The following is a 27,758-nucleotide window of genomic DNA, read 5'->3' as shown; positions in this document are numbered from 1 at the left end:
CCAATCACTTGATGAATGTCTCCATGTTTTCTACACCAATAATCATCAATTTTAACATTTTAATCTCATATCAAACCAACACCATGTCTCTTGAGCCTCAGATATAAAGACTGAAATTATCTGCACATGAATTTTGCCTTGTGTGTTTTCTACACTGTTAGCTTAATCCTAAAAGGTCATTAATATCTATTAGTATCAATTTGTTCTTTCTATTCTATCTCCTCTGGAATACAAAGTGACTTTTTAACACAGCAAGACTTCTTTTTCTGCTTTGGCTTCTGGGGCACCTATCAGATAAATGTAATAGCACAAACTGTTTCAGATTAATTTTTTCTAAAGTCTTTCTCCCAGAGCTAATAAGTCAAAGGCTACAGAAGTTTAAACATAACATCATAAAGATTTAACATAAGCTCTGAGGGACTTGGTATCTCAATGAGAATGACTTCAAGTTACTCATCTACTTTGAAGCTCAGAGTTCTCTTACATCGTCAGTAAGACAACAAGCTTAACAGAAAGATCATCTCCTTGCACAGGAGTGTAACACTTGGCAGAAGCTTCATCACTGCTTGAATCAGATGAGAAACGAGAATTAATACATGGACTAAGATGAAGCATTTAGCAAACTCCTTTATAAAGCTGAAATTTGACTGCACAAGACGTAAGACCAACCCCAAGGGGCATGTGCCAAAAAACATTAACTGTTTCTAAATTGGAGTTTGAAATATTGCTATATTAAAGTACAAATACTGTCTCATATTACCAACCAGAGCATACCAAAGACTGATCAAGGGTAGAATATATATGATGTAGAGAAAAGTGTAGGAAGACAAATAATAAGGTTGCCTCAATTGTGACAAAGGAATTCCAGAAGATGGGCATGGCAAGTGTGCTGAAAGAATGGGATAATCATTTTGAGTCCCAATCTGGAATTCAACCTTCTACACTCTTCTTACGGAAAAAAATAATTGCTTTACAAGCTCTTGTAGTGTTTACAGCATTCATAAGGGCATAAAATCAATTATGCAAAAATTAAAATACTGAAGCAAATGATCTTCCGATGCCCTTAGCAACTGAAGCTAATACTATACAATGTTGTACACTTGAAATCAAGAATGGAACTGGGAAAGACAGAGAAGCATCCCTATACACTTGAAGCACTGTAATTCTTCTAGCAGCAAGTAACCATGCAGAACTTGACAACTGCACAAGAACTTTATCTACCATAAAACGGAAACTTCAGTTTACTTCTGACACTTGATTGCCTTCTATTTTACCTTGCTGCATTATTCCACAAAAGTCAGAAGGCACTGTTCATCACAAAATGTTTTTCCCCTACTGCTGTGGGACATGAGTTCTCAGAAAGTTCTTCACACACTGGAGTGTACTCCAAACAGAGAGGGGGCCAGAGCCTGGACAAACTGCTTGACAGAAAAATACAGAATATATGAGTGTTATTCATCATAACTGTATTTTTTTTCTTCCCATCACCTTATTAGTTTCTGCACTACTGTTGAAATAAAGTGCAAGTATGGTAAAAGAAACATTTGATCTTGGAATCTACTACTAGAAGAGGTAAGCACTGGGACAAGATGCTACTCATCTCTTCCCACTCCCCGGATGAAGGTTTTCTGTTCTTTAATCACCATTGTTGTGAAAAGAAAAAAATAAAAATCTTCAGCAGAAGGGATCACAGCTTTACAATACTTCACACTAGAAGTCTAAGTATTATTCCCTAGAAGGATGTCAAGAATGAAATTAATCCTGAGAATACAACTAGTGTGACTTAAAAGTTAAATTGCTCCATAAAATTGTAGAGTTCAGATGAAAAACCCTCCTCCATTAAAAAATTCAGATCCTGAAATCACTCCAAAGACCAGTCCCATTTTGGGGGAACCAGTATCAGCTTTACATAACTCCCATTGACAACTGACTTATGCCTTCTTAGACAATAAACATACAGTGCTTGTGAATTTCCAGCAGAAAGAAGTATGGTTTGTAAATAAGCTGTTATGGCTAAAGAAGCTTTTTTTTACCAAATAAAACAACCAAAAAAACCAAAAAAACAGGGAGAGATGAGAAAAATGTTAATAGAAAAATTCCTTATCACCCTACCAACTAAATTTTATTTTTTTAAATTACTTTTCATTCCTTAGAATCATAGAATCATTCAGGCTGGAAAAGACCCTTGGGATCATCGAGTCCAACCATCAGCCCTACTCTACAAGTTATCTTTGAGTATACTGTTAAACTAATGCATATACTGTTTCCTATCAGAGTATAAATGCATTTCAGAAAAAATTCTAAAGAACATTAAGACTGAACATTTAAACACTCAAAATTTTGAACGTATCAGATCAGTTGTGTGGCAACTGTAATACAACTTGAGTTTATGTACTGTAACAGCTTTTAATTATGTGGCCTTGTACTAATCATGGTACATATCTGTTCTTATTAAGCAGGAAAACAGAAGTTCTGTGGACTGGAAAAAAATTTTGGAGAGGACAAGTATTTTCACAAAATGAGCTGAATGTACTTATTCTGAATAAAAGTTTTATGGAAGACATTTAATTATGTATAAACAGCACATGAGGAATCTGCATTACCTTTTAAAATAAGCTTTCCTTCACATTTAATCCAATTTGAACATTAACTGTGAACAGGATAATCGTACGTCTGTGAAGTAATGATTTTCATAATTTTTATGGATCTCAACAAGTACTCTTAAGAAAACGAAAAAAGAATAGTAGCTTAAGATAGCTGCAGTTAGGAAGGTTGTTTACAAAAAAAAAAAAAAAACCAAACAACAAAAAAAACCAGAGGAGATCCTTGGAAAAGTGCCTCAAAAGCTTTGCTTAGTATGGTCTAACTCATTTCTGATTCTGCTTCTCTGAAGTAACAAGGCAATTCCAAGTAAGAGTCTGCAAAAACTTTTTGGCTTCACCTCCCTTCCATTTTCTCTCAATACATATACACGCCCCAAAATCTTATTTGGGGTTTTGGGTCAAATTGTTTAGATTCACTTGTCAGATTTTCTTACTGGACAATATAGAGACATTTCAAAGAGAAACCTCACCATACACCTGAGAAAAATGTATGTTTCTGATAATACTCATATGCCCTTCCTCATTGTAACAAAGTTGTAAATGGACTGCTAAACCCAGAAAATGCTTATGATGAAGTGAAGAAAGAAGCACTACATCCATAAGAAAAAGGGGAAATCAGGGAGAAGAGTACATTAAAACAATATGCTCAGACTCAAGCAGAAGTTTCTGGACAAATTTAGAGCTCATGCTCAAAGATAGACATCACATCTGGTTTTGTTTCTTTGGGTTTTCTGGGTTTTGTTCAGGTGATGTTGTTTATGGATTTTGTTTGTTTGGTTTGCATTCATATTCTTTGGCACCTTCAGAAAATATCACTGGTTTAGAGGACAGGTCTCAAGCTGGCTAGCAAGAATCTAAGTATGTTTAATAGAGGTGAAATTATAGGCTGAGTATCATGAAAAAGGTAATAAAACCTACACAGTATTTCCATCCATGTATTTCAAAGCTTTTTACAAAGGGAGTCTAACATTATCACTGGCATTTTATAGATGGAAGAGTGAGATATAATAAAGAGGACAAAGCAAGCAAGGACGGACCTGGCCAGGGAAAAGCCTGTTCTAGGAGCTGACAAGAGCAGAATATAAAACAAATATGTAAGAGGGGGAAACATGGGTCCTTCACTTCAAACCAAGATCTTGTACTTCCATCTGTTACCCCAGCTACAACAATACATAATCCACCTCAAAGAGATTGTAAAGGAATAAGGAAGTCCATACTAAAATAATCAGAACACTGATCTAAAGCTGTTGGATGATCTCTGTCCATAACAGATACAAGGTTAACACGTTTTTAAAACGGCATTTTAATCAAAAAGATGGACAGTGAACTAGGAAGTTTTGTCACACACCATTTGTCCCTATTGATTTCAATGCAGGAAAAATATTTTTCTTAATACAGTTGCCACTGCTATTGCCATTATTACCTGTAATAACAAAATCATAATTTGCCTGCATCTAACAAAGATTTAGAACAATATGGTTTTGAGATCAAGTAAAGTACCTGCCTTGTTCTAAAACTTTTTTTTTCTTGAAGCATGTATATTTTTTAAATATCTCTTGCTTATTGAGTGAAATATACAATATAGAAGCGTAAAACCCTGCCCACAACTAAATATTCAAGTTTCATTTCTCTTTCCCCAAAAAAAGAGAAAAATTAAGCAAAAAATCTACTAGAACAACAAAAAAGACAAAATTTCAAAGTTACAAAACCAAAGTATCAGATAGTTTGCTATATTTTTATCCAAACACAAATGCCTCTAAAGAAACTTCAAAGCAACACACACTTTGGTAGATACAGTATTCTGCAAGGTCATTCCACACACAGGTTTACTGGGAACAGAAAGCCTCTCACAGCCCCAGATGCACATAACATTTAGAACAGAGGAAGAACAAACCAGCCAATTTCACAATATGAAAGTGTCATCTGGCTGCACAGGGGTCCAGATTCAGAATATCCTTTTACGTGTTTAAACTGATAACTCTCCATATAGACATTCTGATTTTTAGTTAAGATAAATTGGGAAGAAATAATTGAGGGACATACTCAGCACAGCTGACATGCTTGAGTACTGATTTTGTTTTCTCGATGTAACAGAATATACAGACAACATAGTCTGCATAATCTATCACTTATTTTAGCTACACCTGTGACATGTAATTTCCAAATAACCTATCTTCATGCAACTTACTTTTCCCCTACGAACTCAAAACCTGCATTTATATAGCATATAGGTCAATACACAGGTCAATCTACTACAGCCACCTACAGCAGAGCGGCATCTATACATGGAACAAAACTTACTCTTCCAACAGTCATATTCTAATTTTTACTTTTTTTCCCCAATGCAACTTTCAGGATAATTTAAATGATACTCTGTTCTTGAAAAGCATACTCAGAATTACGACTAAAACAATAAAGACATATTTTGAGGTAAGAAAACAATCCAGTAAAGGCCTACCTGAACCCACTGGAGATGAGCCAACACTAAGACTTTGTAAACTTCCATTCCTGAGCAAAGTTGGAGATTTTTGAAGACCAGAGCTTGTCACACTTCCTGCAGCAGATGCCACAGATGAAGTTGGGGAAGCAGAAGAAACTGAAAGATGGGAAATACTTTCTTGACTTTTATTTCCTTTGGGTCTACCAGGCCCATGTTTACTTTGCTTATTTCCTTTCCGTTTCTTTTCTGTTACAGTTTCTTCTTCTATTCCAGAAGTCTGAGCTCGTTTGTATGCTGTAGAAGTAAGGCTTGAATTACCTATGTCTCCAGGTGAGCTGTCAAAGTTTTTAGACTGAGAAACAGCTGATGATGAAGGGAGACCAATTAAGGAAGTGAAACAATTGACACCCCCCTCTTGACTCCCAGCCTCTCCTTTATGTACATCTTTGGTTGATGAAGCCTGTTGAGAATGCGTGAAACTGTCACTTCTCAGGTCTGTGTCTGTAAAACTCAAGAAATCCTGGGGAGACTGAACTGAACTTCCAGAAGATGACTTTATGCTCCCAGGAGTGCCCAAAAAGCTTCCTAAAACAAGAGGGGGAAAAAAAAAAGAGGTACAATTTTCTTTTTCCCTGTAGTTGAAGAAAATTGATGAGAAAGAGCAATACCTTAGAATACAAAACTTTACAGTGTAAGGACTTTATTAAAAGTGTTACCAAGGGCTAAAGAATTTATTTTTAAGATAATTCATTGCTTCTCCTGCTGATCTTCACTCTGCTGGATCTGTTTCTCAGATTCCCATCTGAGATTCAGATTTAAATTTGGGGCACAAACAAGGTGAAAATTAATAAAAGGAGAATAACAACTTTTCTGCTTAGGCAACTTTGACATCCCTAGTGTTTTGAAGCCACAACACACACTTGGTGCAAGTCAGAACAGGTTTTTTTAAACATACACATATATAAAAAGAAGGCTGATAGAAACATGCTATGATCACATCTACGCTATGCCTGCAATCTTCCTTACCATTCTACCTAAATCACAGTCTGACGCAGGTCAATGGAACAGCAATTGCACTTAATTTACCCTGGCTGAGGAGGTGTTCCACAGAAGAGGTATTTTTCAAAAGGACAGGAGAGGAAGTGGATAGAAGTGTACAAAATTGGCATTTTAAGACTTCTTTAACGCTGTCAGAGAACCATAAAGATCTTTTGTGTAATAGAATTACATTGCTTCTGTAATATTTGGTATGCAGTCATTTCATCACTGTGTTAGCCCATGCAAGGCAGAAAATAGAGCACACTTGGGAAATACAAACATCTACTTTCACTGAAATTCAGTAATTTTATATGGGTGGGTGCACGCAGGTACTGTTTTGTATAATTCAGAATAATGACAACTATCTTGTCAAGAAAATACCCTTAAATACGACATTAGGTATAAAAAAAGTCCTTTAAAAATTAGTGTTTTATCATTAGTATGCAATTAAACATTATTGATAATTCAATATAAAATACAATTTACATTAATACAGCAATTTAAAAATCATAAAAACATTGTCGGTTTGTATTTTAAATAAGTTACATCAACTTCACTTAATGCAGCTTTAAAGAAAATATATGCACATAGTAAAGATCTATTTTGCCATCTGCCATGAGCAAGATTTTTCTTTAAATGCAGGATTCCAGAAGGCAATTTTCAAAGTTTTGAGAATTTAAGCAAAAAAACACTTCAGTTTTGTTCAAGTAAAAAAGCTTGAAATATTGAAAGAGTTCTAGACAAATTTAAAAGTGTTCACTGCATAAAGTCAAAGGAAGAGCAACATCATAAAGCAGAAAGGACAGTCAGCTACTACACACCACAGTAAAAATTATGGAAAAACAATTACTTTCTATAAAGTCTAGTTTGTGTTTCAAAATAACATGTTTTATTAGTTCAGTAATAAAAAAAGAACTTCATTTTTTTTATCTTTACCTCTGACAATGATGCCATAGTAAAATTTGCTTTTCAGAAGTATCAACAGTGCATTTAGTGGGTTTTAACATGTTCAAACCAAACGTTTTGTATTACATAAGGTAAATAAACTGTATATACTTGTCACGTAATCATCTTATGCTTATGTATTCCAATGACAGAAAAAAGTAAAAATGTCTTTCACTTTGAAGAAAATCCTATATTTTAGGTGTCTGCATCTTGAAAAATTATTTAAGGCCCACTGTACCCTATACATCAGGTAGTCCAGTTTTATTCTAATATGTACTAACTAAAAAACATTACCATTATTCCTTTAAAGAGCTAAGAAAGTCCCCTAGACTCAAATTCATGTTACCTCAGAATAACTTTTCAGCACATGAAGAAATGTATGGTTTCAGCAGAGAAAGAGAATACCTTAACAGTCTAAACAAAAGCATCAGTTTTGCTCTTTAAAGACGCACAACCTTCTTTTTCATGTTATGACAATGAACGTTTTTTCCCCTACAAAAAGGTTTTTTTCTCCTAAGTGAAACAACATTCTCATTATTGAAAAGTAGTTCATCCTTTATCCTCAAGTTTTAAATACGTAAGTTTTCTAATTCATGTCAAAGCAGAAGTGATGTTACAGCGTAACAATTAATACCTTGCTGAAAAGGGCTAGCTGCAGTCACAGTTGTTCCTGGATTTCTTCCAGCACCAGGCTTTCTTCCCCTCTGACCTGAGCTATGACCTGCAGATTTCTTCCCTTTGCTCTCTGACCCTCGAGCCTCTGAAGAATCTTTTCCACTTGAAACGTGTGTAGAAACTTCCTGGAAATTTGCATTTGTAAATCGAGCTGTGGTATCTTCCAACCGCTTCAAGGAACCTGACATGGAGTTGTTGCTAGTGCTTGTATATGTCTAGCATTTTGATAAGAGAGAAGAAATAAGATAAAAGAGAGAGTTATGTCACACAAAAAGCTAACAAAGGAACTGTTTAGAAGAACCCATTCTTTCAAATAAACTTAGAAGTGTTCAAATACTAAGGTAAATGGCAACAGCAGGAGTTCCATAAACTGAATTGTTAAGAACTTCAGCAAACTGAAGTGCATAAAACTTCATTTTGTGGAAAAAAAAAAAACAAACATAAAAATAACGTCAGTCTTAGTTGAAATTTTTACTTCCCTGAGGTCAATGGATTAATCTCAAATCTATGGTTGCACAGTCTTTATATTCTCTTTAAATAGGATATTGTTATTTTACTGCTTAAAATGAAAAAGAAAATATTACTTTAATGCTTTTCTGAAAATATTATTTTTGTGCAGTTTGTTTTGTCGTTTGGAAATGTTGTTCCATCATTGGTGGAACTGACAAAGGCTTCAGAACCTAAGAACTTGCATTTTTAAGACTTTATAGTCTCAACACCAAACCAAAATCAACTCCAACAAGCCCAACTGCCCTTTATGTCTTCACTTCCCATCATCACACTAGGATTCCCTGCCATCTGAACTATCCCATTCAGCCAGTTTCTTAAGTATCATCAAGTAAAGAAGACACACGAGATTGAGTTGGCCAAGACACATGCAGGAATCACTGCCTGCAGGAAGGGAAAAATGTAACACACCCTTGAGCTCCCAATGCAGGTTTATTACTCAAGCCCCACCTGTTCCCAAGAATTTTGGCCCTTCTGCTATACTCGTAAACTCATCACAGGGCTTTCAGAAATTTTATCTCTAGGCCCATTATCTTACCATTAAATTTTGTCGGAATTGTTCATATTGGTGAACAAGTCAAAATAGGTTCACAGAATGTAATCAGGTGGGCAAGGAAACTGCATGCACAGCATTAAGAAACCACACAACGGTATATAACAGTTTTCATAATTAAAAAAGTTGTGATAGCAGAATTTTAGTATCAGAAAAAAGAAAAATAAAAGCAAAATTAGGAAAAAGTAAATAATATTCTACTGTTATTTATATTCACACCAGATACTAAAACAGGCTTTTGCCTGTATAAAGTTTCTTCAACAAAAAATATAGATTAAATGTAGAAGCTATTCATCTGTTCAAAACAAGCTTGGTTTGTTTTTCAGTTCTTTATAGAAAAGAGTTTATACCAGCATCTAAATTTATTTCCATTAAAGAGCACTTGAACACATGCCTCTTAAAATTGAGCATATACATACTTTTTCTTCCCTGACTGGGATGGTTGTTGAATTTAGGCCTACAGCAAAATATTTCTTCATCTTTACATAGAGCTTTGCAAAGCCGGTCTAAAAAGTTTTCCATATTTTTTACTAAAACAGCCAAAACATTTATATAGCCCTTACTTTTCAGTTGCAAATGCCAGAAAACACCTAAATATGCAAGCTTTGAGGAAGATGAAAAATTTTATCTATTTGCATACTGCCCTGTATGAATTATTATGAACCGCAATAAAAATATATCATGGATTTTCTGAATAACAGTGAAGAAAAATCAGTTTAAATCTGTTAAAGTACAATGTTAAAATAATTTACCTCAAATTCATATTACTATACTGGTGTTTCTAATGAAGATGGAGCCAATTCTAAGGTAAGTTTAGTAGTTAACTTTTTGAACTATTATGAAGTCCACAAGTACACTCAATTTTCCAGAAACTGATGTGTCACTTGACCTGAGTTAAGAAGCAGTGGTTCAAATTTGGGTCATCTGAACAAAGGGTTTCAGACATGCAATAACCCAAACCAAAAGTCAGGCTTTTTCAAGGGCCCAGGATTTCTGCTCTTATCCAAAACCTTCCTTTCCTAATTCTTACCTCCTATCCACTCAGTTGAATATTAATTGCAAGGATCATTCTCTATAGGTATCAACAATCATAGTTTGATATTATCTAGTACCTCCTCCCCATTAAAATAAATTAAAGATTTCCTGAAGTAAAGGGAAATAAAGAGTTTAACACAGTCTACAGACAGGCCAGGGCGAGGCAATGATAAGTAGACACTAATTTGAATATACTGTGCAGAGATTTGGTTTGACTGCAAGCCTAAACTCTGCTCTTAGATTCTGGAGAATATGCATGCACATCACAGTTCTGCTTTTGAAAATTTTGCTCCAACAGGTATTTGTGTTTCGTGTACTGAAATCTACATGCTTGCTCAGAATATCTTGAACACTAATACAATGCAATATACCCTAAGCAAAGTATATTTTGGTATTTTTTTTCCAGATTATAATTCCTTACTTTAAGGAGTTTATCACAACAAAGTACCCTAAACCAGATACACATACATCAATTGCTTTGAGAATCTACAAGCTATACAATAGAATCAAACGTAAAACTTCAGCACAAACTTTAGATTATTAAGTTAATTGGTTCATACGATAACCTATGTACCACTAAACAAACCACTTTTCTAAAATGCTAAATTCTAAAAGACAAAGGCTTAACAGAAATGTCTCAGAAAAACCTTAATATGCCACGGCAAAGTTATATTATTTGTTTGTTTGGGGTTTTTTTGAGGTCAGGAGAATGAGAATGGCAAGGAGCAAAGATCTCAGGATAGAGGCAGAACACCTTTGGTTATTTACTGATGGGCTTCAGCCTCTGCAGCTTCCCCCTGGGCTTACAACACTGTCCCCTCCCAGCACATGCTTTTTAAATGGCATACACTGCACGAGTTTCCCCCCCTTCACTGCTCACACTGCAGTCAGTCATTCTCCTTCATTTCGGTATAGACATCCCCCAAAAAGGAGATTCTCCTGATGCTGTCACCCAGTTCCATTCCTTGGTTTATCAGGGAGGACTTGACTGTTTCATGAATGTTAATCCTGTTCTCAAAAATCAATCACTATTTGCTAGTGCAATTACCAAGCTAACTCTGTGTGTATCAGGGTTCATTTATGCTTCTCATAAACCAGTTGGCAGGTTTTTTCCTGAAAAGCACACTTTCACATTGCCAACTTGGTGCAGAGAGCTACTACCATTTTTATGCTGACCGTATATCACTGTGAGCCCTGAATAGTTATACCACCCATCTGCAGCAAGTCTTAGAACTTCTGGGAAAGCTTTAGATCTACCGTAATGGCTCAATAATTAATCTTGCTATACACATTACATCCCAAGGCTTGAGAAGTCTTTAGCTCCAATACAGATGTATAAGGTGGTACTCTTGTACAGGGAAGGGAAGGATCACGACAGGTAATCCTCCACAAAAATGTCAGATGGTAAAAGCATGGTCCAAGCAAAAACCAACACACATATACCCCACAGCCCTGAAACACCACAGTGTTGTAGGATAGTGATGTTCAGTCATACGAAATAGATTTCCCTACTCTTTTCATTCTCTTCTGTGCCCCACTATGGTATGATCTGAGCACCTCCCTTGAGAACTAGGTTGGGCTATTAGTCAGGGTGAACTCAGGAGAATTATCATTGTCATCTCTACTATTACAGATAAAATTCAGTCAGCTGTGCTTTCTGTTTGCAGTTATCTTTTATTTAGTTACTCACTACAAATTGAATGCAGATACAATGTGTTGTGTATCTTTGTGTACATCAATGTTTTGGAGTTTTGTTTTAATTAATAACGCACACACAAAAAAACTGTAGGGCAACTGTCTTTTTCTGGATGTTAAACCATACACATTTTTAAACTCTCGATACAAGCCAAAGCTCAAAACCTGAGAAAGATCAGAAAGAAAGGATCAGGACTAAATATAGGGCTGATGGCTCTTCCCAACTAAGAGGAAGGCCAGAAGAAAAGACAAAGAACTCAAATTCCTAAGTTATTCTAGTCCTCCTTAAAACATTCTGTATCTATGCCCAAAAAGAAAAGTGAAAAATTTGTTAGTACATTAATCAAGGAATAGTTAAAAATTTCTTATTTCAAACTTTTTTAAACTTAACTGATCCAGACTAAGCAGTGTTTGCTGAGACATTACACAGATATGTAAAAATGCCTCTCAAATGGTATACTCATATCTAAACACAACATTTTGACTGGAACCTCAGTAAAATTTCTTGGAATTAAATTTTGTAGAACAAACAGCAAGTCAAGTATACTAACGCACATAATGTAAATCCAGTTTATTCTGCAGCCTTTCATGAATCTATCTTAAGAAGCCACTCATCCAGATAAAAACATGCTTTAAGGCATCACCTGCATAAGTGGTCATTACCACTGTATCACAAAGGATTTAGCGTCTTTAAACAGGAAAACCAAAATTCATTTCAAATTCCAGTTCCCCCCACAGGAACAATATGGTAGCAGAAGCAATTATATACCATGATAAAATAATGTATTCATTGCAAAGACAGACTGCTGTGAAAAAGACATCAAGTCCAAATCAATTCTGACAACTCTACGTAGAAGGACACACAAAAGTAACATATTAATACAATATTCTGAACCAAGTATTTACCTCAGAAGAAAATAAAGCTTGTTTTATTATTAAAATTTCAAATTTTTTTTTAGGAAGACACTATGAATTTATAACCTAGAAAAGCAAATGCATGTAAATGGTGTCAAAAGGACTTCGGAAAAAAAATTAAAATACAGTAACTAAAGGAACTAGCCACAAAAAAAAAATCACTTCCAAATATCCACAAACATAACCACACTTAGTAAGCTCATTAAAAAAACTGAACACCAATTTTCCTGACAATCTGAAGCATTGTAAAAAGAAGGTAGAAAATTAAGCAGATAGGTAGAAAAAAACCACAGTATGCAAAAGGTTAAAAAAAGAAAACTAAATGGACACATGTTGATATTTAAATTCAACAATGAATACTTCTGTTTTTGTTTAACTCAGCTATAATTTAAATTCTAGAATTACAGAGAGTTTCTGTTCTCCAGTATTTGCCCTAGCTCTACCTTGCTACTAACCATAGGTTTTGCAACTTTTTTTTTTGTAACAGTATCTATTTAGAGATTTTTAAGACTATAAAGAGGTGAGGTTTAGGTATTCAAAAGAACGTAAAAATATTTAAAATGTTCACTTTCTAAATCCTATAGATTTAACTACAAAAATATATTGACTTGCTATACATTCATATGTAATACAATCTCGATTAACAGTAGGGCCAACAACTCAGCAAGATTTTCATTCTTTATTTGGATTAAATAGAGGTCTGCTAAAAATGAGATTTTACTCTTGTTCACCTTACTAAAGTGTATACCATTGCGTCGTAAACCTTGTAATTAGGAAAAGTCTATGGAAGACAAAGCAATTAGAGAAGAGGTTAGCAGAAAAACAGACTCCACCTGTGTCTTCAGCATCAAAAGCATATTCTAATAGGTAGGACTCAAAAATAACCAATATTTCAATATATTTTCTTTACTTTTACACAAATATACAGTAATATCACTTTTTGTTAAAACTTACCATGATGATTAGACAATCAAAGTACAAAAGGGATGTAATTCAAGAAAGGTAAGATCATACATAGCACAAAACCTAAACAAAATTTGTAAAGTTTAAAGGAAGTTACCACACAAGAAGCCTCCTTTACAGGCTATGAATTTTACGAGTTGTCTCAGAGTCAAGAGTTCAGGACAAAATGAAATAACAAATGACATGGACCAATCAATACTATTCAAAGAGTTCTACAACTTAATTTCAATAAAAACTGTCACACTCACCAACTGCAATGTCTAATCACTCCTAAATCAAAACAACAAAGTGGCAAATTGACTCTACCTTTTTTTTTCTTTTTTTTTTTTAATAAAGAGTTATTGGGAGTTTCAGAAAACCACTATTATCAAAAGCATAAGTCTCAAATAACAGGATGTTAACAGGTGCACATCGTCAAATTAATAATCCTACTACTGAGAATGAAAAAATATCCAAAGCATACTAAAAAACTAACTTTCTCAATGGTGATACTTGAAGTTGATACCACTAGTTGAGGGAATACTTAGAGACTAGAGGAGGTTGGTATTTGAATTGTTTTATCCTGTCCTGACAAGGTCTTGGTGTACTATATGCAAATAGACACATTTGTTGAATATTACATCTCAGCAACCAAACTACATACAGCGATGTCCTGGTTTAGCCAGGATAGGGTTAAGATTCCCCAGCAGTTGGGGGGAAGCTCTAGCCGGGTGATTCATATATCATGCTGACGTCACATCCTGGCACCAGCGTGGGAAGAATCGGTGATCGCGTGGTTGGCGCAGCCGGTTCTCTCACTGCTGTATCGGTATATACTTTGCTCTGTTCATTGTTATCACTATTACTGTTATTGTTATTGTTTGCTGCATTGCTGTTGCACTGCTGTATTAAACCTTTCCTTATCTCAGTCTCAGGGCTTTGTATTTCACTCCCTTTGTGGGGGAGGGGCAGCGGCCGCGTGGTCTCAGACCCCGGCAGGGGCTAAACCATCACAAGCGAACACAAGCTTCAGCATCTCTGCTAAAGAATTCTCTATGTACTGATGGCTAATTAATTCAAACCATGATTCTCCGACCTGGATGTTAAAATTCCCACATGAATGGGACAAATGTTTTCCAACTCTGAAGTCAGAAAACCCACTTCTCAATACTGCTGCCCACTCTGTAATGCCATCTTAGTGTCATTTTTTTTTGGTGGATAGTGAAAGCAATTCTTGTAGAGTACAATGAGAACAGTCATTATTTAACCCTTTACACTGTCCCTTGAGTTAGGTATTTGCTAGCACATTAATAGGAAGGAAAGACCACCGAACTTAACGGAGCAGACTGCTAAAAAGGCAAATGATGTTACAAGTATATGAACCATAAACTGTAATTTGGTAATTACCAGCTTCAATGCTTACAAGCTCAGTGACAGCTCAGCACACACAAGTGAATTTCAACTGAAAGATTTTTCTAAAACTTCTTAAATTATTAAACACAAGTCAATGAAATAAAACTTACTGGAGTATCAGTGGCACCTGACTGGGGTCATTAAATCACTCACTCTTCAATTACAAAACTCTCAGCCTTTCTCAATATGATAAAAACTATTTTAGGATTTTACGTTACAGAAAAAAATATCAAGTGTGCTTGATAATTATAGAATCTATGCCACTATGAAGCTCCTGTATACACAGTGGAATGGTTACATCATGAAATTTCAAAGTAATTGAAGTGGAAGAGGAGGAAAACCACATTGACTTACTTTCTCTGTAGTTACAGTAAGAGATGGAACCAAGGATGGTGAGGACTCCGACTGCTTCTTATATTTTTGCTTGTGTTTATCTTTCTCTTTATATTTCTAGAAGGTATAAAAGAGAATATAACCTAAGTTCAGCTTCATCTTTAACATAACCCATTTTATATAGCATCAAGCATTATCAAAATTTGAGACAGTAATAATGTCCTGTGCTATTTTAATGGAAACAACATTAATGTTTTGAAACTTTTATTATAAATTTTATAAAAAGCAACTCAAGTATTTATATTTCCTTTCAAAGTACACAAACTGAAATTCTTCAACTATAGCCAGCATTTATTAATCCACTGTTGTTAATATTATCCATCTTCCCAATAACCAATTAATCAACAAAAGAAACTGGATTAAAAACAGAGACATGGCTTCCACTTCAGAGGTGGTCCTGCATTTCTCCCTAAAGATTTCTATCTTCCTACATGTCTGCACCTGCACGGTATTTTTTGTTGGGATACTACTTTAAATTAATGCAAGGTTTTACCTTTGGCTACCCTACTGACATCTGCACACATAAGAATGTGAAATTCGATTTAGATTTCATTCCCAAAAAAGTGCATAGTTTATGTACTAAATAAGTATCTTCCATGTTAAACTGAACAAAATACCAAAAGCTATATAAATCAAGTGTGCTTTCTAAAGAGGTTGAGAATTTATGTTTATTTTAAACACAACATGAAGCACTGGCAGTGTGAATGAAATTGTATAAACAGAGAGAAAATAATTTCTTAACCAGAGCCTTTAGAGTATAACAGAAGTCTTCCATACTGGTAGAAATCAATTCTCAGAGGATTACTGAATCAGACCCAAATTGTATTTGTTTAAATAATTCAGACAAATTTAAAAAAGAAAAAACTAGTCTGACAAAATGAACAATTCAATTTAGAATACAGGAGGAGTTCAGTATTTTTACCAATTTAATCAAAAACAAGTCTAGATGGTCACTTCTTCCTTAGAATCATAACATGGTTTATTTAGACAGCCAAGGTCAGAAGACGCAGAGAAACTGCAGGTGTGAGAGAAAGTTACTTGTAAGCTACTGGTACTAAAGCATTTTGCTTCTTTTAAGTATATATTTGTGGAATTTTTGTGTAATCACACAAAACTCGGCAGGAGTGCATAATCCATGGCTATTTTTTCAGAATGAGTGCTTCAAAAGAAAGCTACCAGAAAAATACATACTATGGATTGACACAAGGGGTTTAAAACTCCCATTGAGTAGTTTGAAAAGATGAGGAGGACAACTTAAAACACATTAAGTCTGAACAGCCATATGAAAACTCAGTAACTGTTTTGAATCTTAAAAATTATCCATACTGGTCTTTCTCTATCAAAATTAATATCCAGACCCTCAAAAGAAAACATAATTTGTTCAACAGAAAGTGCACAACCACTCTCACCAAGCACCAGAATGAGATGTAGTACGTGCATTATCTATTCAGGTATCACCAAGCATCAGCTTCCTATTTCAGTCACAATGGAAGAAATATCAGAAACTTATTTCATGAAATCAGCTTGAGAGAATAAGAGAATGGGTTCTCAAATTATCTAATAAAGTAGAATCCGTTCATTGACAATCTAACTGCAAAGCTGAAAGCAAAACACATTTATCTCTACCTTTATGAACTATAAATACCAGCTGAATGACTTAGAGATTACCTTGTCGCTCACCAGCCCCAAATCCATTTAACTAAACTTATAACCTAATTTTGTCACGAAGAAAATGCAGTTTAGACAAGAAAATTCATAAATACAGTACCAAAGTTATCTTCACCAAAATATCATGTAAAAATATACTTGCTAGAATACCATATGTAAAGTCCTTTTGATTCTTGTACACTTCTTAAAACTCAAAGGAAGGTCCAAGAGAAGTCTTTAAAAGGCTGATGTGTTTTTTTCATACACTGAAGTGATCTTGGCTTTTTTATCCAGTGTGCTGTTTTCATAACAAAGTGTGTAAGTGTCGTAATTACAACAATATACACCATAAGGCAAGATTTCAACTGTTTAACACCTAATATAGACTTGTTGAGGGAGTTTTAGATCAGGAAGATTGCGGGGGGGGGTTTGTTTTGTTGTTTTTGGGGTGGTTTTTTTTTTTAGGAGCGATTGTTTATTTTGGTCTTTTTAGACCTGCAAAATACACATTTGAAAGAAGAAAAAATATGGACAGGACGGATTCAAATGCACTGCAGAGTCTTTTCAATAATTTCTTAAAATGTAGCAATCCCAAAAGTGCTACTCATACTGACAGAAAACAAGCAGGGATCAAGAGAAAACAGAAGCATCTACACCATGACTGCTGTGTTATCCATCAAATCTGTTAATCCAAAAGCCTTTCATCAGTGCCAGTTTCCCAGCTTACTGTATCATCAGTGTACATGTTTATATAAACTTAAGTAACAAGTTCAGTGAACCCCAAACAAAAGCCCCAAGAAGGAAGTTATGAAATGGAAATCTAAGCCACTGCCTGAGTTTCTTTAGCTTTCATCATTTCACTAGGAAATTCAGATCACCCTACAGAAACTTTTTTAATTATAATTTTGGAGCCAATTACTTAAATATGCTTTAAGATGAAACTCCACAGCAATATCAGTAAACAATAGGAAACATTTAAATGAACACATTTTACAATCTCTTCTGTTGACTTTCTAGTGCTCTTTTACTTCCAGTGTTAATTTTGTCTGAAAGGCAAAGAAACATAGAATTCTGATCAAAGGAACAGTCAAGAGGACTTCAAATCACATTCTGTAGTGTACTGAAATCACTTTGATAGTAGTCTCAACAGAAAAGGATGTGTCAAGAAGGAGGAAATAGGGATACAAGAAGAGGGGGAAGGGAGGGGGCATAAATGACCAAGAGCCTGGAAAGAATATGCTTTAAATTCTGTAAAGTGAAACATCAGCAACCACATCAAATTCCTCTCCCAGATCCAAAACATGAACACAGAGTTTGCCAGGACAGCTTACCAAGGTTACAGCCTACCACTCAAGGCCACTGGAGCGGTACTCCACCCAAAGGCCTTTGCTTTACAAAGATCTCATCCACAGGAGGTCTGCTGTCCTTAACTTACATTCCCTCCTCCTTTTAGGTTATACCTCCTTTAACAATCTCTCCTCTTTCTTTTTCTTTTCTTTTTTCTTCCTAAGGAAAGTTCAGAAGTCCTACTTCTGAATGTGAATTGACTCCAGATGCAAATAACATCAAAGAACTGGAGAACATTTCACTGCAGGAAAACCTTTGAAAGGAATGCTCAGGTTTTACACCGATAAGAATAAGGATTTCAGCAACAACCTGCTGAGATGAAGAGACTTAGCTCCCACAAAGTGACTCCTTGCAGTTGCACCCTCTTCTTCTCACCATAAAGATGCATACAAAGCATAATAAGAGTTCTGAAATACGCACTTTTGGATCCAGAAAAGGAATAACAGAGGGACATGAATTCCCACAATACTTAACAAATATGACAGCTTTCAATCAAGTCTGTATCAAAGGACAAACTAGCCGTCTGTCCTACTGCCAGAAAAACAAGAAACAGTTGGCCCTTCACAGACAACTCACTGCACACTTCACTTTTGTAAGACCTCCTCTGATCAGCCACAGCTCAAGGAAAAAAAAAAAAAAACACCACAAACAAAAAAACCCCAAACAAACAAACAACAACTCATAGCAGCAGCTCACTAAGATAAACATCCATCCAGAAAGCCCCATGAAAACCCACCATTCTAGGGAAGGTAATGATATCAAATGTCAGACCTTTTACAAGCTGTACAGTAAGGAAAAAAAGGGCAGAAATTACTCTTAACAAGGACCGAAAACAATATTGCTAGTAAGTGAAAGCTAAGGGAGCCCTGAGGGCAGGCAGAACCCATGTATCCCATTTATATACTCAGACTTAAATTTTTTAAAGATTCATAGGCATGAGTTCAGATGTTCCAAACACCTGTATTTTAAGATAGTTGCAGAGCTGATAAACACAGTGTTACATTCTGTAAAAACAGGATTTAGCAGAAGAAACATTCCAAGGAAGAACACATCAAAAAATACAGAGCCAACTACAAAACTGACAAAAGAAACTTCAATCTTGGTTCACAAATAGGGTAGCTCAACAGACCAGATTCAGGCAGCTCCTGAAACCTTTCTTACTGTAAGAAAAACAGGGCTCAATCGCCATGCAGCCATTGGGTAAGCAGCTGTAACATTATTCATCCCAGAACTTGAAGGGCCCTGATTTATGATGTAGCTAAATACCAATACAAAATACCTAGAGTTCATATGTCATGATTAATCAGAAAGCTTTATTTATCACAGGGAATCTCATTTTTGGCCTTTGTTTCTTATCTTAAAAAATTATATAATACCTTCCTAATTCCAATAGCTACATGCTGCAAGATAAAAAAATTACAGTGGAGATTTCTGGAATTCTATAGCATCTTCTGTACCCTGCCCTCTTGTGGGGCAGGGGATAGGGGGGTGGAGAAGGGAAAAAAAGCACATTTTGATTGCTCCTACTTCTTCCACAAAGATTCAATCTACAAAATTATTACATAATACGATTTCACAAATGCAGTTTGGTTCCAACTCTTCAGGTTTTTAGCTCATTTACATGTTGGATTGCTCTAAAGATCAGTACTTGCTCATTCATTTTCTTTAATGTACTTTCAGAGGAAACAGTCATCAGATTACTAAATGAAAATATCATCTCATCAAAATACCAAATTAAGGATACAGGTATAATTTTATCTTAGCTCTGGTCTGTTACCAACAGAACAAATGTTTCAAGTCTATCTTTCCACAGTTTGGACCTCAATGTCTGGGAAGACTGAATAATGCAAGTGATAACTTTTCCAGTACAGATGGAATGGATGAGTTCAGCTTTTCTCTAATGGCATTATTAATTCATAATATTTCCACATGGAAGTATCATTTAACTTGTTGAAGGTATTTACACTTATTTGCAATTCATTTTTGTCTCAGGAATGCACAGGCTTCTCCAAAGAGGTTTCCACAGTACTTCATTTCATTAAACTATGTTCTGAAACTTGGCATTTAACAGTTCACTGTTAAAAGAGGGGGAAAAAAAGAAGTTTCCTGACCTCTCTCCTTTCTCACACGGCTTAGCTTGACAGACCTTCTGTGTGCCAATTCAAACTGCTAAAACAACAGCAATAAAAAAATGAAGTGGATAGTTTTCTGTTGTTTCAGTGAGATACGTTAGTTCAGTAAAAGAGCATGAGAGAGGGACAAAAAGAGGTAGACACAGAAGAGCTCACCTGCCCAGGGAAATGAAGACTAAATTCTATTTTGGAAGAATTAAAACACACGCACACTACCAGCAAGCACCAGTGCTCAGCCCTTCAGACAAAACTGCTTGAGCTGACCTTGAAGTATTCCATTTTATCTGCTTCTCTATTACAAAAACTATAACTCCCACTACATTTGGTTGTCCCAAGTTTTCAAACCTTAACAACATTTTCATATCTATTTTCCTTAGTGATTCTTGTAAGCAAAATCATCTGAATATCTAAATCACTAATTTTTCAGCTGCGGTTTTTGATTCCCTCAACTAATTCCAATGTATCAGAAATTCTATTAGCACAAAGTACTCAGACTGGTGCTTTTGTCATTTATGGATTTTCTGCACTATCTTTCTGTCACTGAAGCTTATAAATCCAGAGCTGTCACCATCACAACTAACCTCTTTAATAGAAAGCTGCACATAGTTCTTGCTAATCCCCAATACAAGACCTGCTTGGCCTCTTATTTGTGACGAGTAGCTATTAGTAATATAACCATAACAATTCCAGAATGAAGGATGCCTACAGTCCACAAGTTTCAAATTCAAATCCTAATTTATCTTGTTTTGACAAGAACAGTCCTAGCTCAGGCATTCATCTATCCATCATTTTATATGGTATAAACCAAAGCAGGAAAACTAAATGCAGTAGCAGCGTTGCTGCAGTGACAGTAATAAAAGAATATAGGCACGGGATAGTTTATAGAGAGAAGTGGAACACTACTGCCAGCATTATTCAAATACAGTATTCAGCTCTAACCACGAAACTTGTTCTTAAGTACCAGTCCTCAATACAATTACTTAAGACTCAAAGACCCCACTTCAATACATGGGTAATGGTCAGAATTTTAACCATCAATGGTAAAAGACTCAAGAATCGATAATAAAAATGCCAGCCAAAGCTTCTCTTATGTGCAAGACTAACGTACAACAACTCTTATTCAGAATTAGCTACTCTTCTTCTGATATTTAACATTAAAATACACTTTTTCTGTAGTTTAATAAGTTTTACGTAGTTTAATATTAATGGTTAGTGATGGACACTCAGTGCTAAACACCTGAGTAGCACTTCATAACTTCAAAAATGGTGCAAGATTAACTAAACCAAGACAACTATTTATTGTTCGTGCTTACCTTCATGTATTCCTATAAAAAAATGCAAGTATTTAAAACTTTAGAATATGTATTATGTTACATATTATGAAATGCTCCACTGCCTACAAGGTAACTTAAAGATACCTATCAAATACATGCTCAAGAAGGAGGTGAACAGAATGGCAAGCAAAAGGAATACATTTGATTCTCCTGCAGATCACCTTTAACTGCATGTAGTCTACCAGCACACAAAACATTGTACCTAGTGAACAGCATATACATACAACTTTCTAAAAATTATCAAGATTAGCTTCTAGAAACTGTTACAAGTCAACATAAAGTATTAATAATCCTGTATTAATCTAGGATCTAAAGCAAAGAAAAATAATATCTTAAAGTACCTTTTGTTTCTACATCTCTCACAGTTATAGTTACAGAATTTAAGTGTAGGAAGACACATTGCTCAAACAGAAACAAAAATCAAGCAGTAATCTTAATGACCTATTTTTAATGTTCAGGTGTCATCTAGTTTTCAAATTAAGACAAATATAGCATAATTTTCTCAAGCAAGAGATGTTCACATTTCTTCAAAGTTCAGCTTACCTTTGGGTAAAAGTTATTCAAAGTTACATTCCTCTGTCTTACAATGTGGCAGAATACAAACATTGAGGCATTAAGTAAATCATTCTACAATACACTGAACTTGTAGAAAGATCAAAATCATAATCAGACAAAAAGTCTTTTCTTAAAATTTTGTGAATATATTGATGAAAATGAGGTAATATCTAATAATAGCATAAATAACAAAGTAAGTAAGAGTAATGTCTAATAATACCTCAAGTATATCATAGAAATTTTTTCAACTAAACAGAAGGTCTTTTGGTTGATCCCTGCAGACTAAAGACGACATCCAGACAGTGAAGTAGCAGCTCCATGAAAGAGCCATATAAAGAAACCATGAAAGAGCCAATAAAGAAACCAATAAGTAACAGAATTTCTTCAGATAGATGTTTGAGGGTTTTGCCATCCATGGAATCTCAGTTTTACAGTCTACAGAGACAACTATCACTGTTACTATCACTATTATTTTGTGCAGAGGTTCTGCTGGGGGTCAGATTTTGAGTTTGTTTTCTTTCATGGTGAAAAATAGATGACTAAAATGTGTACTTTGAGGTAAAAAGGACAGCTGCCACTAATGAAGCTTTACAAAATTCTCCATCTTACAAAGTAGTTTTTATGTATACCTGAGGTGGTGTGTTTGTCATTTTGATTTTACAATAATTAACTAATCCCATGTGCCAAGCTTAATACTATTAAGAGGTGTTTGTTGTGCTAAGGTACACTAAAAGCATTACTCGTGTTACTGTACAGTTAGAAAAATATGAGGTAGTCAAATCAGTAATTCCATGATAAGTATAACTGAAACAGAAGTCCCTACTTTTTATTTAAATTTTCTTATATTTTAGTAAGAAGAAAACAAGCTTATCTGCTTATATAGTTCTTCCTGAACTCAACAAGAGATCATTTTGCTGTGCCATCTATGCCAACTGGTGCCAGTTCCAGTAGACCACGCAGTTGATTATCAGGCTGACACAGAATACAACACAGGTTAACACAGAACTTTAGCAGGCAATAAATCAAACAAGATGCCACCTTTGCTCTGAATCCTGAAGACTTTAAAGATATATATTATTGAATATATTCAGATAAGAGTACCTTTCTAATGAAATTTTGTTTACACAGTCACACTCTGCAGTCTTCCCAAATAACTAGACTTCCAACACAATTTGACACGAGGATGTATGTTTAAAAAGAAAATATTGTACTCCTACAAAGTCAGTAAAGAACGGGTGCCCAGAAACAGAAACACTATTTGTTGGCACCAACAGTAGAAGACTGCAGCATGAAGTCACCCCTTTCTGAAGGCCAGAGAACTCACACAAAAACTCAAGTCTTATGAAACAGGAATCAGAGTCTGCAGCTCATAGACAGATACTAAAGACCATCTGTACACTGAGCCACATATGTTATATACTTATTGACCACTTTTTAGAGGCGATTTAGAGGCGACCTCCTTTTCCTCTCACTGAACACAATTTGGAAGAGGTCAACATGGAAAGTATCACCATTAGCATCCGTACCACACAATTTTCATTTGAATAATATTTATCTAGCTTTACTTCAATAATTAAAATTACAGTAATTTCAAAGTGGTTGCAAAACAATTCTCTTCTAGTTATCTTCAGCATTCTTACAATTTTGCTTCATACATCATGAACAGCTGAGAGGATTAAAAAAAACAGTCAAATCTATTAAACTGATTAACAAAAACTTAAAAAATTAATAAAAACGCAGCAGGATACTGCACTACTGAGATGAGCGTAGACCTTTTTTCCCTAAAAAGTTACACAAAACCCCAACGTTCAAATAACATCATTAAGTTTATGAAATGAGGCAATTAACACAGGAACGACATCATTAGAATTGCAACACACTGCTTTATACAGTACTACAAATTGACTCTTCGGGACTAAATCAGAATATTATTTTTTTTTAAAAGATAAAAAAGGAAACCATTGCTTATGCAGCTGAATGGTAACCCAAAGAACTGCAGTCTGTTCCTATTTTGCCACAGAATCTTAAGTGATGCATGGCAGGTCAATTTTATCTTTTCATAGCCAGTTATTCAGATAGTGAGGAATACATACTGAACATTTGATCTGAGCGTTTAGGCCCACACAGAGCATTAAAATACATTAAAAAGCATCAAGTGCCTTTCTCCCAAATGAAAGTAATAGCCCTGACATATGAGCGTTAGGCTCCTTCACATATTGGGAAAGTCTGGGCAGTTCAGAATGCAGTTCACAATCCAACACACAGCTAGCCTATGGAAACTTTCCATGAGTGGAGTTGTGTTTTAAATTTTCCCTTCCCATGGGCATAAAAACGAAACTCATGGCTACAGCAAAACACAGTGTCACACACTGCCTCGAACTCTTCTTAGATGTTCAAGTTTCTCCACTGAAAATCAGAGAAGATGTCCTGGTAATGTTTCTTTAAGAACAGGACAAGCAGCAAGAGGATGCCCAAAATTAATTCCCTTTAGCCAGTAGCTCAGTGTTTAGAACACTTTTAGTGACTCCTGCATTTTAGGCTCTCCTCTGACACCCTCCAACTTCTGTAATAGTGCCCCAGGGCTCATTGTCACTATTTTGTTCTTTTTGCCTCTTCAGTCACCACTTCTTACACATCTGCAGTCTTCAGTGGCAAGCCCATTTTTGTTTAATTTGCATCATATAAGCCATGATAGCAAAGAGTTTTAAATTTCTCCTTCCCCCACTCAGCCCAGACAAAAGCACTTCTAGTAGAAAAGGAGTTTGTGTAATTCAGCTGATATATAGTAGTTACTTAGTATGTCGTAAATTCACATTTTTCATAAGTCATAAACATATAATGCTAGTAAGCTGGCCTAATTTTCATATAAGTGATGAGAAAAACTTCCTAAACATAAGCATGTTTAGTTCCTTCTTTAGCCCCGTCCAACAATAAGGCTGCTAGGAACACTAGCAAGGTATTCTTCCACAGCCTTATGGTGTCATAAGTTTTCCCCAAAAAGCTTGAGGTAAATAGCTGGGCCCTGAAAAAAAGGGTATTACAACAGGATGTCAAGCAACATACTATCAACTACACTTATGAGGCACACAGCTTCATCTCTAACCATTTCTAAATAACATCTCTGCCACAGAAACGAATAATATTTAGTGCAGCAGTAATCAGAATATAACTAAGCTATTTATTCTGTAGCTTCAAATTCCTCATTAAAATTAAACGATATCAAAGGTTTTGGGTTTGTTTTTTTAATGATTATACCCTTATATATTTGCTATCAATTTGCTAAGTACAGCGCTCCGAAGAGACTAAATACATGTTATGAAGGAAAACACATGCTTTCAACTCGGTGTCTGTTTACAAAAATGACAGCTACCCATATCAACATTTTCAGACCAACCTCTTCTTACTGCAGAATAATCTTTTATATGCAAATGGACATCTTTTGAGGTCTGAGCAATAAAAATTATTCCAATCCTCAATTCGTACAGCTTCTGCTTGGCAAAAGGGAAAGCTTTAAGGATGCCTAAAGATCAGAGTATCCAAATTTCCAAAGAACAAAGATGAAAGATAAAGTAGAAACCAGAGTGCCCTTACGGGGAGAGAAGACACCACCATAGCTGGAAAGAAAGATACATATTTACTGTAATATGACAACAATCTAGTTTCCAAACAAATTTACAGAAAGAGAAAATAAGGAAAGTTACCCTAAAAAAATGGCCCTACTCCTCCAAGGTACACTGCATATTTGATATACTTTATCAAATAAGACATCACATGCAGAAGGTAATCAAATTTACCAAGAGAATGAGCCTCCATATCACATACTGACTATTTTGCAAAGCACAGGTCATTCTTCAACGTAGAACATCCAAGATTAAAAATGCCAAACAAAAAATATGCAATCACTTAACTTTTTGTGGCTAACAGCTTTAGGGAACTGCAATTTTTTTCACCACTTGGTGGTTTTAACTAGAATAGTGTTTTGTTATTATACAACATACAAACCAAGTTAAACTTGGTAAGTGAACATGCTATAACATGCCATGAGAACCACTGAATGTCAAATAAGAGTTTAGTGCTTCAAACTGCATTGCTTCACTTAACATTACAGATTATGAGATCTTCTGGATTACCATGTTTCAGTTCATGAAAGTTAAACGAAACTTTAATATCCTATTTCTATCAAACTTTAAGTCACAGAAAAAGGCCAGGACTTACAAAGGCAAGCCACAACTTTAACTATTGCTAGAAGATCCACATCAAAACACTTCCGAGTTAGCCGAACAGCTAGCAGAAAAAATAGCTCATACATTGGCTGAACACACTCTTAGAAAGTCCCTGAAGATTTTACAGGTATTATGACCTGAAGAAGCATAGTATCTAAAGTCAAAGTCACTTTCAAAAAAAAAACCCACAAAAAAAAAAACCCAGCAACAGGTTTTTTGCACTCCTCAGATGTACAAAACTGAAATTGAGCCTTATGCTCACACCTCAAAAGTTTCTTCAAATTCAACTTCAAAGTTTTGTCAATGTGAATAAAAAAATCCATGCATGCATTTTGACAAAACATGACCTGAAATATGACAGTGGTGAAAAACTAAGCAAACTAAGAAAAAAAGGTGGCAAATATTGGTAAGGTTTTACCTTGCAAGTAATTCTGTAGTCCATAATTCAAGGGGTTTTTTTTTCTACCAATGTGTTACTAAGAAAAAAAGATCTGCCAAAACCCCATACTTTTATTATTTTAGTCATAAATTTAGATTTAGAGGTACAACCACATAGCAATGTACACTCTCTTCTGCATTGCCAGATGAAGATGGAGCTATTCACCTACATCGTTAACCACATCTAAAGACACTTGTTAGAAGATTATCCAAGGACAATGAAAATCAACATCCATCCAAAGTGGAAGTGAACTTAAAAATCAAATCAAATATTAAGGAGACTAAGGGTCTGAAGACTGACATTTATTATTCAATTTCCTGTCACTATAAATACAGCTCCTTTATATAATACACATTTGGTCAATACATTCTTTGATTTTGATTTTTATGTAATGATTTTGAATAATGCAAAACTAAGTCTACACACAACTGCAGGAAAGTCTATTCAGTTAGTTATACAGGATGCATGCAGGTAAGCCATTTAGCATGTATTCTTAGGGGGCTAAAAAAGAGCCAAAGCAAATTTGCATTATTGTGACACTGTCTGTTATCACCCTGTGTTGAATTCAGATGACAAATTTCCCATAGACAACTACTGATCTAGCAGAAATAAAAACATGAAGTAATAATCATTATAAATTTAAAATTCTTTTTAAAAATGTGAAGTTAAGTTGTTAAAAGAATACACCAATGATACAAATTAGGAGTCAGTTATGTTCTCTGTACCCTCACAGGAAGATTCCCAGGTGAATGACAAGGTATTTTGCCATCACAGTGGGCTTCACCACCAGTGCTAGTAAAATGTGTCAACAAGCAATGACAGTTCTTTGATGATGAGAAAAAGATATAATGTAAAACAAAAAATTAGATGCACCTGTTTATTCAGCACACTTGCTAAAGTATCTAACCTTTGTTTTCTTTCCCGCCT

The 27,758-nt window shown here is 35.1% G+C and overlaps 1 protein-coding gene across 7 annotated transcripts in view; it reads right to left on the bottom strand.

Annotated features, from left to right (window-relative positions):
* MLLT10 (MLLT10 histone lysine methyltransferase DOT1L cofactor) overlaps positions 1-27,758 on the bottom strand; it is a 131,973-nt gene that overhangs the window by 58,124 nt on the left and 46,091 nt on the right. For all 7 annotated transcript variants that reach the window (XM_074865919.1, XM_074865868.1, XM_074865879.1 and 4 more), the window contains 3 exons: positions 15,116-15,211; positions 7,661-7,916; positions 5,062-5,628 (listed from right to left, as the gene is read on the bottom strand). In XM_074865919.1, the coding sequence (XP_074722020.1) occupies positions 5,062-5,628; positions 7,661-7,916; positions 15,116-15,211 (919 nt within the window). The remainder of the gene's footprint in view (positions 1-5,061; positions 5,629-7,660; positions 7,917-15,115; positions 15,212-27,758) is intronic.

This window comes from Strix uralensis, chromosome 1 (genome assembly GCF_047716275.1).
Source record: "Strix uralensis isolate ZFMK-TIS-50842 chromosome 1, bStrUra1, whole genome shotgun sequence".
NCBI lineage: Eukaryota > Metazoa > Chordata > Aves > Strigiformes > Strigidae > Strix > Strix uralensis.
The sequence above is the reverse complement of the archived record's forward strand: the minus strand, read 5'-3'. Positions and strand labels throughout refer to the sequence as shown.